This window comes from Aethalodelphis obliquidens, unplaced genomic scaffold, assembly GCF_003676395.1.
Source record: "Aethalodelphis obliquidens isolate GAN/ISIS:26980383/991018 unplaced genomic scaffold, ASM367639v1 scaffold1, whole genome shotgun sequence".
Lineage (NCBI taxonomy): Eukaryota > Metazoa > Chordata > Mammalia > Artiodactyla > Delphinidae > Aethalodelphis > Aethalodelphis obliquidens.
In genome coordinates, this window is record NW_020837945.1 from 47,713,788 (window position 1) to 47,727,131 (window position 13,344).

Sequence of the window (13,344 nt, forward strand, 5' to 3'; positions counted from 1 at the left end):
CTAGAAGTTACCTTTGTACTTCAATAGTTCCCATGGTTTCATATGCAAAATCACATTTATTGTCAATTTCAATAGCCTTGCTGATAAGCTCCAAACCTCTATCCAGATCTTGCTTCCACTGAAGCTGAAGTAAACTGCAAATGCAAAACAGCAGTCAGATGTGACCATGGCCCAGTATCAACTGGCTCTCAATGAATTTATAATTTAATTTACAAGGAAAAACAAACTCTAAAACAGTACAGAATCAGCATCAAATTGGTTTTTTGCCCTCAATTTATAATGGCTTTGTAGTCTAAATTCCTTATTATGAAAAGAGTGTCCAATGGTCTAGGCTCTATTATTAACTTATTTTGCACAGCTTAATGTTTTACTCTGTATAAATTTAAGTGAAGTTTTAAAATGACAATTCAAGTATACTAGGACAGGAAAAACTTATCTTACATGTTTCCTATTTTGATACAAGTTAACATCTGACAGGATGTTCAGAACTGAAATACTTAAGCTAGGGTGAAAATAGCATATTTACTAATTATTGTATAATAATGAAACATAAGTAAAAGAAAAAGTAACAGTGAAGCATGCACAGCACTAAGAAATTTTTCAGTTAACACTGACACTATCTACCACAGTCCCCTTTCTCAGCGACCAAAAGAAATCCATCTTACTACTATGCAAGAAATTTAGTTTCTTACTGGAACAAACAGACCCACAAAAATACATACCCTTTATGAACGTATGTTGTGGCATTGTCTGGTTCCAAATTAATACATTTATCATACATTTCATCAGCTTTACCAAACTGCTGTTGATCTGTTAATGCCTATGTGAAGAGATACTTCAGTTAAATTTAGGTAACTGTCACCCTAAGCAGTTAAAAGTATACTGCTTATTAATTATTAAAATTTACTTCATGTAACCATTCATTACCAAATTATTGTTTTGGGGATTAAACTTATTTAAAATGTTGCATCTTAATTATTGGGGTTTTTACATAGCAATATTATAAATATGAAATCTTAACTGTTCTCTTTATTAAATTTGTTAGTAATATGCAATAGGAGAAGATCTAATAAACTCTAGAATACAGAAAAACCCACTCTTGGTGCAAGTTCTAATATCAGATTCTCACAGGTACATTCATGTCACTTACTCATAATTTATCATAATATATCCTAAGGGAATTACTTTAAAAACAATACTCATTTGGAAGGATAAGTTCAGATAGGTATGTTAACTGTTATCAGAATCATTCCTTAAAAATGATTGGTCAGAGAAAGCAGCTACAATCAACTGTTTGAAGGCAAATCCCATGGCAGAAATGGAAGGCTTGGTTATGTGGATACCAGATCATGCTGATCAAACTGTAACTCTGAGAGTTAGCCAGCATCTAAGCTCAAGCTTCAGGGTTCAAAGAAAAAAGTCATACTATGTAACTATGTAACTATACATAACTCTCTCTCTATGTATAAATAAAATTTGCTATATATAGTAAAGCAAACATCAGAAGAGGGACCAAAAGACAGAATCTTTAGTGCAAACAGACTTGTAATAATGCTAGTGCTGATAAGATGATGCTCAAGTAGGGCTTCCCTGGTGGCACAGGGGTTGAGAATCTCCTGCGAATGCAGGGGACACAGGTTCAAGCCCTGGTCCAGGAAGATCCCACATGCCGTGGAGCAACTAAGCCTGTGCACCACGACTACTGAGCCCGCGTGCCACAACTACTGAAGCCCAAGTGCCTAGAGCTGGTGCTCTGCAACAAGTGAAGCCACCGCAATGAGAAGCCCTCGCACCGCAATGAAGAGTAGCCCCCGCTCGCCGAAACTAGAGAAAGCCTGCGCAGCAACAAAGACCCAACAGAGCCAAAATAAAATAAATAAATTTATTAAAAAAAAAAAAAGATGATGCTCAAGTAAGCCAAAACCTGTTTTGAAGGTAACATAATGAGGGAGAAATGTACAATCATGAAACCTCTGCAAAAGAGTTGTTCCTAGTATTTGGTTTCTTTAAAAGCTAGTCAGTGGCCTTTGCTCTTTTAGCTGCTTATAGAAATCTGCACCAAAAAAGCCTTTCTGAATTTCATTTCAGTGATGAAGATGCTCCTGTCACCTTCTGGCTTGTTCCTAATTAAATATAAGCCCTAAACTCAAGTGTACTATTCAATACAAACGTCATACAATTATAATGTGTGTTTGTCCTATTTTAACTTCTATACATTCTATAAAATTTTATATACACATGCTTTCACAATTAATTGAGCATGTAGTCAGCAACCAATGTATCATTTTGTTTTCTGTCTAGGAATTATAAGAACAAAGACTGAGCAGATAAGATTTCAAACTGAGGTTAATGAATTCCTGGGTTGCAGAAGTAAACCCACACACCTATGGTCAATTAATCTTCGACAAAAGAGGCAAGAATATAAAATGGGAAAAAGACAGTCTCTTCAGCAAGTTGTGCTGGGAAAGTTGGAGAGCTGCATGTAAATCAATGAAGTTAGAACACACCCTCATACCATGCACAAAAATAAAGTCAAAATGCCTTAAAGACTTAAAACATAAGACATGACACCATAAAACTCCTAGAGGAGAGCATAGGCAAAACATCTCTGACATAAATTATACCAATGTTTTCTTAGATCAGTCTCCCAAGGCAATAGAAATAAAAACAAAACTAAACAAATGGGACTGAATCAAACTTACAAGCTTTTGCACAGCAAAGGAAACCATAACCAAAAAGAAAAGACAACCTACAGAATGGGAGAAAATATTTGTAAATGATGAGACAGACAAGGACTTAATCTCCAAAATATACAAACAACTCATACAAATCAACAACAAAAAAACCCAAACAACCCAACTGAAAAATGGGCAGAAGACCTTAATAGACATTTCTCCAAAGAAGACATACAGATGGCCAGCAGGCACATGAAAAGATGCTCAACATCACTAATAGAGAAATGAAAATCAAACCTACAATGAGGTACCACCTGACACCAGTCAGAATGGCCATCATTAAAAAGTCTACAAATAACAAATGCTGCAGAGGGTGTGGAGAAAAGGAAACTCTCCTACACTGCTGGTGGGAATGTAAATTGATACAGCCACTATGGAAAACAGTATGGAGGTTCTCAGAAAACTAAAAATAGAATTACCATATGATCCAGCAATGCCACTCCTGGAAATATACCTGGACAAAATATGATTCAAAAACATACATGTGGGGGTGGAGTCAAGATGGCGTACTAGGAGGATTTGGAATTTACATCTCCTTACACCTAGGGTACCTACCAGGCACCAGTGGGGAACCATGGTCAACTAAGGGGACAGGAGAAACCCCCAGCGACCGGGTAGGATGTTGGGTGTGGGGGGAGTGAAGGGGGAGAAGTGGAGGTGGGACGGGTCTGGCGCCCCTGAGGGGTGGCTGGGGGAGGGGAAGGGATCCCACATCCGAAAGGGAAATTGGGGAACCACTGGGAGGGCAGAGGATCAAAAGGGAGTGTAGCCAGGTTTCCCCTGCCCCCTTGGGCCCCCAGTAAGAGATACCGGGCCTGATCCTCTGCCCACCTAGGACCCCTCCAGCCACACGGGTCCTGAGGGAATGGGAGGCAGGGAAGGGGGAGCAAAAGTAAAGGCCAGACCTATGGGACTGGCACCCCTGAGGGGTAGCTGGGGGAGGGGAGGAGTTCCTACACCCAGTGGGACCTACCCAAAGTTAGGAGTCCAGCAGCAATGGAGGAAGACCCTGGGGAGACAGTTGGGAGAGGGGTGCGAAAGAACAGAAGGGAACACGGCCAGTGCTCTTCCTGTCCACTTAGGCACCGGGGAGCCTGTTGGGCTCCGAGGCCTAATACTCTGCCCTTAAAGCCTCCCTCCTGCTCCACAGAACCCAAGCCCCGCCCCTACACCCCCACCCAGGGCCCTACCTCTGCACTCAGAGACCCCCTCCAACGCGCTGGGCCTAAACCCCACCCACACACCCTCACTCAGGGCCCGACATCCAAACTCTGAAACTCCACACTCCGGAAGCCCTCCTTTGGACATACTGCCTCTCCCCTTCCTTGATCATTCAGGTCCTAAGCAGAGGCCCCACCCCATGCTTGAAAGTCACCCCGCCTAGGCTCCACCCCACACTCAAACGACACCCCCCCCACCTGCCTAGGTTCCGCCCCACCCTAAAACCCACCCCTGCCTAAGTCCCACCCCACCTAAACTCTGCCACCACGGCCAAGGCTTTTTTTTTTTTTTCCTTTTTCCTCTTTTAGATTGGGGTTCTGTTTTACCTTGTTGATTCACTGTTGTTGATTCTTTTATATTATTATGTTCCCTAATAAATCTTTTATTTTTCTAGTTTTATTTTATTCTTTATACTTTGCTAGTGATCTCTCCTTTTGGCTTGTTCCCCCTTCCCCTTTTCTGTTTTCTTTTTTCTGGTGTGGTTTTATTTTACATTGTTGCAGTTGGTTCAATTATAGTTTTATTTTTCCTAATACATTTTTTATCTTTCTAATTTTATTTTCTTTGATACTGTACAGTTTGGTTTTTTTTTCTGTTTTCTTTTTTTTACCGCACCACAAAGCTTGCGGAATCTTGGTTCCCAGGCCGGAGGTTGGGCAACGAGCTCCTGTGGTGGGAACTCCAAGTCCAAACTGCTGGACTAACAGAGAACTTAGGACCCCAGGGAATATCATTCAGAGTGAGGCCTCCCAGAGGGCCTCATCTCAGCACCAAGACCCAGCTCTATCCAACTGCCTGCAGACTCCAGTGCTAGATGTCTCAGGCTAAACAGCCAGTAAGACAGAAATACAGCACCACCCATCAAAAAAAAAAAAAAGGAAATTATAAAAAATATGTTACAAACAAAGGAGCAAGGTAAAAACCTACAAGACCAATTAAATGAAGACGAAATAGGCAACCTACCTGAAAAAAATTCAGAGTAACGACAGTAAAGATGATCCAAAATTTTGGAAACACAATGGAGAAAATACAAGAAACATTTAACAAGGATCTAGAAGAACTAAAGAGCAAACAAACAGAGATGAACAACACAATTACTGAAATTAAAAATACTCTAGAAGGAATCAATAACTGAATAACTGAGGCAGAAGAACGGATAAGTGAGCTGGAAGATAAAATGTTGGAAATAACTGTCAAGAAGCAGGATAAAGAAAAAAGAACGAAAAGAATTGAGGACAGTCTTAGAGACCTCTGGGACAACATTAAATGCACCAACATTCGAATTATATGGGTCCCAGAAGAAGATGGAAAAAGAAAGGGTCTGAGAAAATATTTGAAGAGATTATAGTCAAAAACTTCCCTAACATGGGAAAGGATATAGACAATCAAGTCCAGGAAGCACAGACAGTACCATAAAGGATAAACCCAAAGAGAAACACGCCAAGACACATATTAATCAAACTATCAAAAATTAAATACAAAGAAAAAATATTAGAAGCAACAAGGAAAACGCAATACATAACATACAAGGGAATCCCCATCAGGTTAACAGCTGACTTTTCAGCAGAAACTCTGTAAGCCACAAGGGAGTGGTAGGACATATTTAAAGTGATGAAAGGGAAGAACCTATAACCAAGATTACTCTACCCAGCAAGGATCTCATTCAGATTCGATGGAGAAATTAAAACCTTTACAGATAAGCAAAATTTAAGAGAATTCAGCACCACCAAACCAGCTCTACAACAAATGCTAAAGGAACTTCTCTAGGCAGGAAACACAACAGAAGGAAAAGACCTACAATAACAAACCCAAAACAATTAAGAAAATGGTAATAGGAACATACATATCGATAATTACCTTAAATGTAAGTGGATTAAATGCTCCAACCAAAAGACACAGACTGGCTGAATGGATACAAAAACAAGACCCGTACATATGCTGTCTAAAAGAGCCCCACTTCAGACCTAGGGACACATACAGACTGAAAGTGAGAGGATGGAAAAAGATATTCCATGCAAATGGAAATCAAAAGAAAGTTGGAGTAGCAATTCTTATATCAGATAGAATAGACTTTAAAATAAAGACTATTAAAAGAGACAAAGAAGGAGACTGCATAATGATCAAGGGATCAATCCAAGAAGAAAATATAACAATTGTAAAGATTTATGTACCCAACATAGGAGCACCTCAATACATAAGGCAAATGCTAACAGTCATGAAAGGGGAGATCGACAGTAACACAATCACAGCAGCAGACTTTAACACCCCACTTTCACCAACGGACAGATCATCCAAAATGAAAATAAATAAGGAAACAAAAGCTTTAAATGACACATTCAACAAGATGGACTTAATTGATATTTATAGGACATTCCATCCAAAAACAACAGAATACACTTTCTCCTCAAGTGCTCGTGGAATATCCTCCAGTATAGATCATATCCTGGGTCACAAATGAAGCCTTGGTAAATTTAAGAAAACTGAATTTGTAGCAAGTATCTTTTCTGACCACAATGCTATGAGACTAGATATCAATTACAGGAAAAAAACTGTAAAAAATACAAACACATGGAGGCTAAACAATACGCTACTAAATAACCAAGAGATCACTGACAAAATCAAAGAGGAAATCAAAAAGTACCCAGAAACAAATGACAATGAAAACACGACGACCCAAAACCTACGGGATGCAGCAAAAGCAGTTCTAAGAGGGAAGTTTATAGCAATACAATCCTACCTCAAAAAATAAGCAACATCTCAAAAAAACAACCTAACCTTATACCTAAACAATTAGAGGAAGAAGAACAAAAATACCCCAAAGTTAGCAGAAGGAAAGAAAACACAAAGATCAGACCAGAAATCAATGAAAAAGAAATGAAGGAAAAGATAGCAAAGATCAATAAATCTAAAAGCTGGTTCTTTGAGAAGATAAACAAAACTGATAAACCATTACCCAGACTCATCAAGAAAAAAAGGGAGAAGACTCAAATCAATAGAATTAGAAATGAAAAAGGAGAAGTAACAACTGACACTGCAGAAATACAAAGGATCACGAGAGATTACTACAAGCAACGATATGCCAATAAAATGGAAAACCTGGAAAAAAATGGACAAATTCTTAGAAAAGCACAACCTTCCAAGACTGAACCAGGAAGAAATAGAAAATATAAACAGACCAATCACAAGCATTGAGACTGTGATTAAAAATGAAATTGAGACTGTGATTAAAAATCTTCCAACAAACAAAAGCCCAGGACCAGATGGCTTCACGGGAGAATTCTATCAAACATTTAGAGAAGAGCTAACACCTATCCTTCTCAAACTCTTCCAAAATATAGCAGAGGGAGGAACACTTCCAAACAAAGATGTCACAAAAAAAAGAAAACTAGAGATCAATATCTCTGATGAACATAGATGCAAAAATCCTCAACAAAATACTAGCAAACAAAATCCAACAGCACATTAAAAGGATCATACACCATGATCAAGTCGGGTTTATCCCAGGAATGCAAGTATTCTTCAATATATGCAAATCAATCAATATGATACACCATATTAACAAATTGAAGGATCACAACCATATGATCATCTCAATAGACGCAGAAGAAGCTTTTGACAAAATTCAACACCCATTTATGATAAAAACTCTCCAGAAAGTAGGCATAGAGGGAACTTTCCTCAACATAATAAAGGCCATATATGACAAACCCACAGGCAACATCATCTCAGTGGTAAAAAACCGAAACCATTTCTTCTAAGATCAGGAACAAGACAAGGTTGTCCATTCTCACCACTATTATTCAACATAGTTTTGGAAGTTTTAGCCACAGCAATCAGAGAAGAAAAAGAAATAAAAGGAATCCAAATTGGAAAAGAAGAAGCAAAGCTGTCACTGTTTGCAGATGACATGATACTATACAGAGGGAATCCTAAAGATGCTACCAGAAAACTACTAGAGCTAATCAATCAATATGGTAGAGTAGCAGGATACAAAATTAGTGCACAGAAATCTCTTGTATTTCTATACACTAAGGATGAAAAATCTGAAAGAGATATTAAAGAAACACTCCCATTTACCACTGCAACAAAAAGAATAAAATACCCAGGAATAAACCTACCTAAGGAGACAAAAGACCTGTATGCAGAAAACTATAACACACTGATGAAAGAAATTAAAGACGATACAAACAGATGGAGAGATATACTATGTTCTTGGATTGGAAGAATCAACATTGTGAAAATGACTATACTACCCAAAAGCAATCTAAAGATTCAATGCAGTTCATATCAAACTACCACGGGCATTTTTCACAGAACTAGAACAAACAATTTTACAATTTGTATGGAAACACAAAAGACCCCAAATAGCCAAAGCAAGAGCGAGAAAGAAAAACGGAGCTGGAGGAATCAGAATCAGGCTCCTGGACTTCAGACTATACTACAAAGCTACAGTAATCAAGACAGTATGGTACTGGCACAAAAACAGAGATATAGATCAATGGAACAGGATAGAAAGCCCAGAGATAAACCCATGTACATATGGTCACCTTATCTTTGGTAAAGGAGGCAAGATTATACAATGGAGAAAAGACAGCCTCTTCAATAAGTGGTGCTAGGAAAAATGGACAGCTACATGTAAGAGAATGAAATTAGAACACTTCCTAACACCATACACAAAAATAAACTCAAAATGGATTAAAGACCTAAATGTAAGGCCAGACACTATCAAACTCTTAGAGGAAAATATAGGCAGAAGACTCTATGACATAAATCACAGCAAGATCCTTTTTGACCCACCTCCTAGAGAGATGGGAATAAAAACAAAAATAAGCAAATGGGACCTAATGAAACTTCAAAGCTTTTGCACAGCAAAGGAAACCATAAACAAGACGAAAAGACAACCCTCATAATGGGAGAAAATATTTGCAAACAAAGCAACTGACAAAGGATTAATATCCAAAATATACAAGCAGCACATGCAGCTCAATATCAAAAAAACAAAGAACCCAATCCAAAAATGGGCAGAAGACCTAAATAGACATTTCTCCAAACAAGATATACAGATTGCCAAAAAACACATGAAAAGATGTTCAACATCACTAGTCATCAGAGAAATGCAAATCAAAACTACAATGCGGTATCACCTCACACTGGTCAGAATGGCCATCATCTAAAAACGTACAAACAGTAAATTCTGGAGAGGGTGTGGAGAAAAGGGAACCCTCTTGCACTGTTGGTGGGAATGTGAATTGATACAGCCACTACAGAACAGTATGGAGGTTCCTTAAAAAACTAAAAACAGCACTACCATATGACTTAGCAATCTCACTACTGGGCATATACCCTTAGAAAACCATAGTTCAAAAAGACTCATGTACCACAATGTTCACTGCAGCACTATTTACAATAGCCAGGACATAGAAGCAACCTAAGTGTCCATCAACAGATGAATGGATAAGAAGATGTGGCACATATATACAATGGAATATTACTCAGCCATAAAAAGAAATGAAATTGAGTTATTTGTAGTGAGGTCAATGGACCTAGAGTCTGTCATACAGAGTGAAGTAAGTCAGAAAAACAAATACCATATGCTAACACATATATATGGAATCTAAAAAAAAAAATGGTTCTAATGAACCTAGGGGCAGGACAGGAATAAAGATGCAGACATAGAGAATGGACTTCAGGACACAGGGAGGGGGAAGGGTAAGCTGGGATGAAGTTAGAAAGTAGCATGGACATATATACACTACCAAATGTAAAACAGATAGCTAGTGGGAAGCAGCCACATAGCACAGGGAGATCAGCTTGGTGCTTTGTGAGCACCTAGAGGGGTGGGATAAGGAGGGTGGGAGGGAGACACAAGGGGGAGGAGATATGGAGATATACATATGCATACAGCTGATTCCCTTTGTTATACAGGAGAAACTAACGCAACATTGTAAAGCAATTATACTGCAGTAAAGATGTTAAAAAAAAAATGCATGTACCCCTATGTTCATAACAGCACTCTTCACAATAGCCAAAACATGGAAACAACCTAGGTGTCCATCAACAGATTAATGGATAAAGAAGATGTAGTACATATATATACAATGGAATACTACTCAGCCATAAAAAAGAACAAAATAATGCTATTTGCAGCAACATGGATGCAACTGGAGAATATCATACTAAGTGAAGTAAGTCAGAAAGAGAAAGACAAATACCATATGATATCACTTATATGTGGAACCTAAAATATGGCACAAATGAACCTATCTATAAAAAGGAAACAGACTCACAGACATAGAGAACAGACTTGTGGTTGCCAAGCAGGAGCGGGAGAGAGAGAGGGACGGACTGGGAGTTTGGGGTTGGTAGATGCAAACTATTACATTTAGAATGGATAAAGAACAAGGTCCTATTGTATAGCACAGGGAACTATACTCAATATCCTGTGATAAACTATAATGGAAAAGAATATATTAAAAACAAAGAAACAAAAAAAGAATTCCTGGGTTGTACTTCATACTGCAGAATTTCAACCCTTAATAATGCAGTGATGGTAGGACTTTATATAATAGATCCGACACAATCAATCTTCTATAGTCCCTCTCAATAAACCCTCAAAAAGAAAGTTTTATCCTGTGGAACTTTTCTTATAACTGGACTAAAGATAACATGAAGGAAATTAAAAACAAAACAACCCTAAAAATGTCTGGAGGTAGGAGTCTAATACAGACGGTCATTTTTAAATGCTTCCTGTTTCTGTGATGTTTGGGGGGATAAGGAGGGAGGGGAACAACATTTCTTTGGAATAAGAAGAATAAGAGAAAATATATAGAGTTTTGAGATGGCTGGTTTTTGAGATACCAAAAGCAGCTTTCACCTTAAAGAGTAAGAAAGAAACAGTCATTCAGAGATCAGTTAATTAGAGGAAAAACTCTTTAACTGTGGCTATAAGAAGTTAATCATTTTCATTTAAATGGATAATTTAAAATTAATAAATAAGTTTTCAAAGACTTCAAACTATAATTTAAAAAGTGGGGCTTCCCTGGTGGCGCAGTGGTTAAGAATCTGCCTGCCAATGCAGGAGACACAGGTTCGGGCCCTAGTCTGGAAGATCCCACATGCCACAGAGCAACTAAGCCCGTGCGCCACAACTACTGAGCCCACACACCACAACTACTGAAGGCTTAGAGCCTGTCCTCCGCAACAAGAGAAGCCACTGCAATGAGAAGCCCACGCACCGCAACAAAGAGCAGCCCCTGCTCGCTGCAACTAGAGAAAGCCCACGTGCAGCAACGAAGACCCACTGCGGCCAAAAAAAAAACCAAAACGTGAAAATAATCTGAATTTAAATCCTACTTTCCATAGCTTCAATCCTAAACCAAGGAAAGCTTCAAGAATTTTAAACAAACCAGAGAGATTAAAATGAGCTGTTACAGACTATCTAACCATTTAAAAGAACAGTGATCAAATAGAAAGAAAAACCTTTCCAAGGACATTTCCCTCACCAATTGCATACAGTAGATTTTCCTAAGATAATTAAATTTCGCAAATCCAATCCAAATGAAAACATGAGGGAAATGCTCTATTTAAGCTTCCCCATGTTACAAGTTTAGGGCCACAGTTTTCAAATTGTATAACATAGGAAGTCCTCTTAAGATGATCCAGGACCATCCTGGGGACCAGGAGAAACAAAGCAGGAACAAAGCCATCTGCTTCCACAAAAGCTGCAACAAGAGAAGCACTATTTTCTGATTTCCAGGCTAGCATTCAAGATATGAATGCAGTTCTTTAAAAAAGATCTGGCAAGTGAAAAAATATGAAAAATGATATTTACCTGGGCATATAATGCATAGCCTTCAGCACACCTTGGAAATTTCTTTATGACCTCTTCAAAACCTTTCATAGCTGCTTGGATTTGTGAAGAATTGTTTCCCGTATATGCTTGGCGATACTGTGTAAAAAAATCAAAACAGGCCGGTCAAATCAAGAACTCAAAAACTCAGGAAATGTTAACATATTATAAAAGTCACACAAAATTACATAAATATTTCCAGAGAAGCAGGCAATCTGCTACATAATTTGCTGCATCTAAAAGGGTTCCACGGGAATATCTCTAGAGCAGGGATCCAAAGGCTATGTACAATTAGGACTTCATTGCCACTAAACAATTTCAAGATGTTCAGTATTCTAGAAGAAGACAAACTAACTTGTAACAGGTTAACTTTGTACATAAGTAGGGGAATTTTAAATTCAATATATTATCACTTTATTATTTATTTTTTATTATTACTTCATAATAAAAGTATTATAAAGCTTCATCTGATAACATTTTTAATCTGTAATATAAATGTGTTTGTGACCCAATTTCTTTCTTTAAAAGGAAAATCCTTTTAGGACTCAGGGTACGGGGTTAACTGAAGTATCTGATTTCACTAGAAATGGCCTTATTTTACCTAATTTTCAACTTTGTGTTTCTGAATATTAATAGCTCTACAAAGGCGAAATGAAAGATGAGTTATATGGTGTCATGATTGCAGAGTATTTCCTCTAAATGCTTTTGTTCTTCATACTGGTTTATGGTAGAGAATTAGAGAGAAGAGTGCTGTTTAGGGGGCATAAAATCAGGGACAAACATCTATCAAGATGAACCAAATAAGGCATCCAGAGAAATATTGGAGCAGAACCTCAAGTAATACACACTTCTACTTTCCTAAACTGACATTTTTTTCTCCCTGTCAGTAGATGATTTTGTAGACAATAATACTCATTTTTGTTATCAATGGGAAATACTGATGTTTAGGAAAATACAAAAGAAAGTCGAACCTACCAATGCAAAACATTTCTGAGCTTGTGCCAGAGCAGACTCAGGTCTTAATCTAATACATTCATCAAAATCTGCTACTGCTTCTTCAACTTGATCAAGCAGTATTTTCAGCTAAGGAAAAAAAGTACATAGATAAACGCAGTTCAAAATAACAAGTACACCAGTTAAATATGTACCGTGCCTCTTAGTACAGCTCTGCATAATGCTACGCATGAAATTATTCAATATAGAATTACTTTCTAGAAATAGTGAACTAGAAAATCTTATAATTTTAAAGGAAAGATTCTAAAACTTAAAACCAGTGTCCAATTTTTTTAAAAAGCACTATAAACCTACCATTTTTCATCACTCTTAAGTGATTTTTCTTCTAGAAAATGAAGTATCTGTACTTTCAAACGTCAAAGTAGATCAGACAGTAGATAATTACATTTCAAATTAATCTTAAAAGACACTACCAGTAAGGATCAAAATACCAAGAATTTTAAGGTTATCTCAACACTTCTTAAGACCCCTCAGACAGAAATATGAGATAAAATTCTCCATTAGAAAGAACCTGACTTTTCTGTT

At 37.7% G+C, this 13,344-nt stretch overlaps 1 protein-coding gene across 2 annotated transcripts in view; it reads right to left on the reverse strand.

Moving 5' to 3' along the window:
* Nucleotides 1-13,344, reverse strand: part of TOMM70 (translocase of outer mitochondrial membrane 70) — a 45,347-nt gene that overhangs the window by 2,883 nt on the left and 29,120 nt on the right. For both annotated transcript variants that reach the window (XM_027103379.1, XM_027103388.1), the window contains exons 8-11: nucleotides 12,781-12,888; nucleotides 11,788-11,904; nucleotides 723-820; nucleotides 12-134 (exon numbers count right to left, since the gene is read on the reverse strand). In XM_027103379.1, coding sequence (XP_026959180.1) covers nucleotides 12-134; nucleotides 723-820; nucleotides 11,788-11,904; nucleotides 12,781-12,888 — 446 coding nt within the window. The remainder of the gene's footprint in view (nucleotides 1-11; nucleotides 135-722; nucleotides 821-11,787; nucleotides 11,905-12,780; nucleotides 12,889-13,344) is intronic.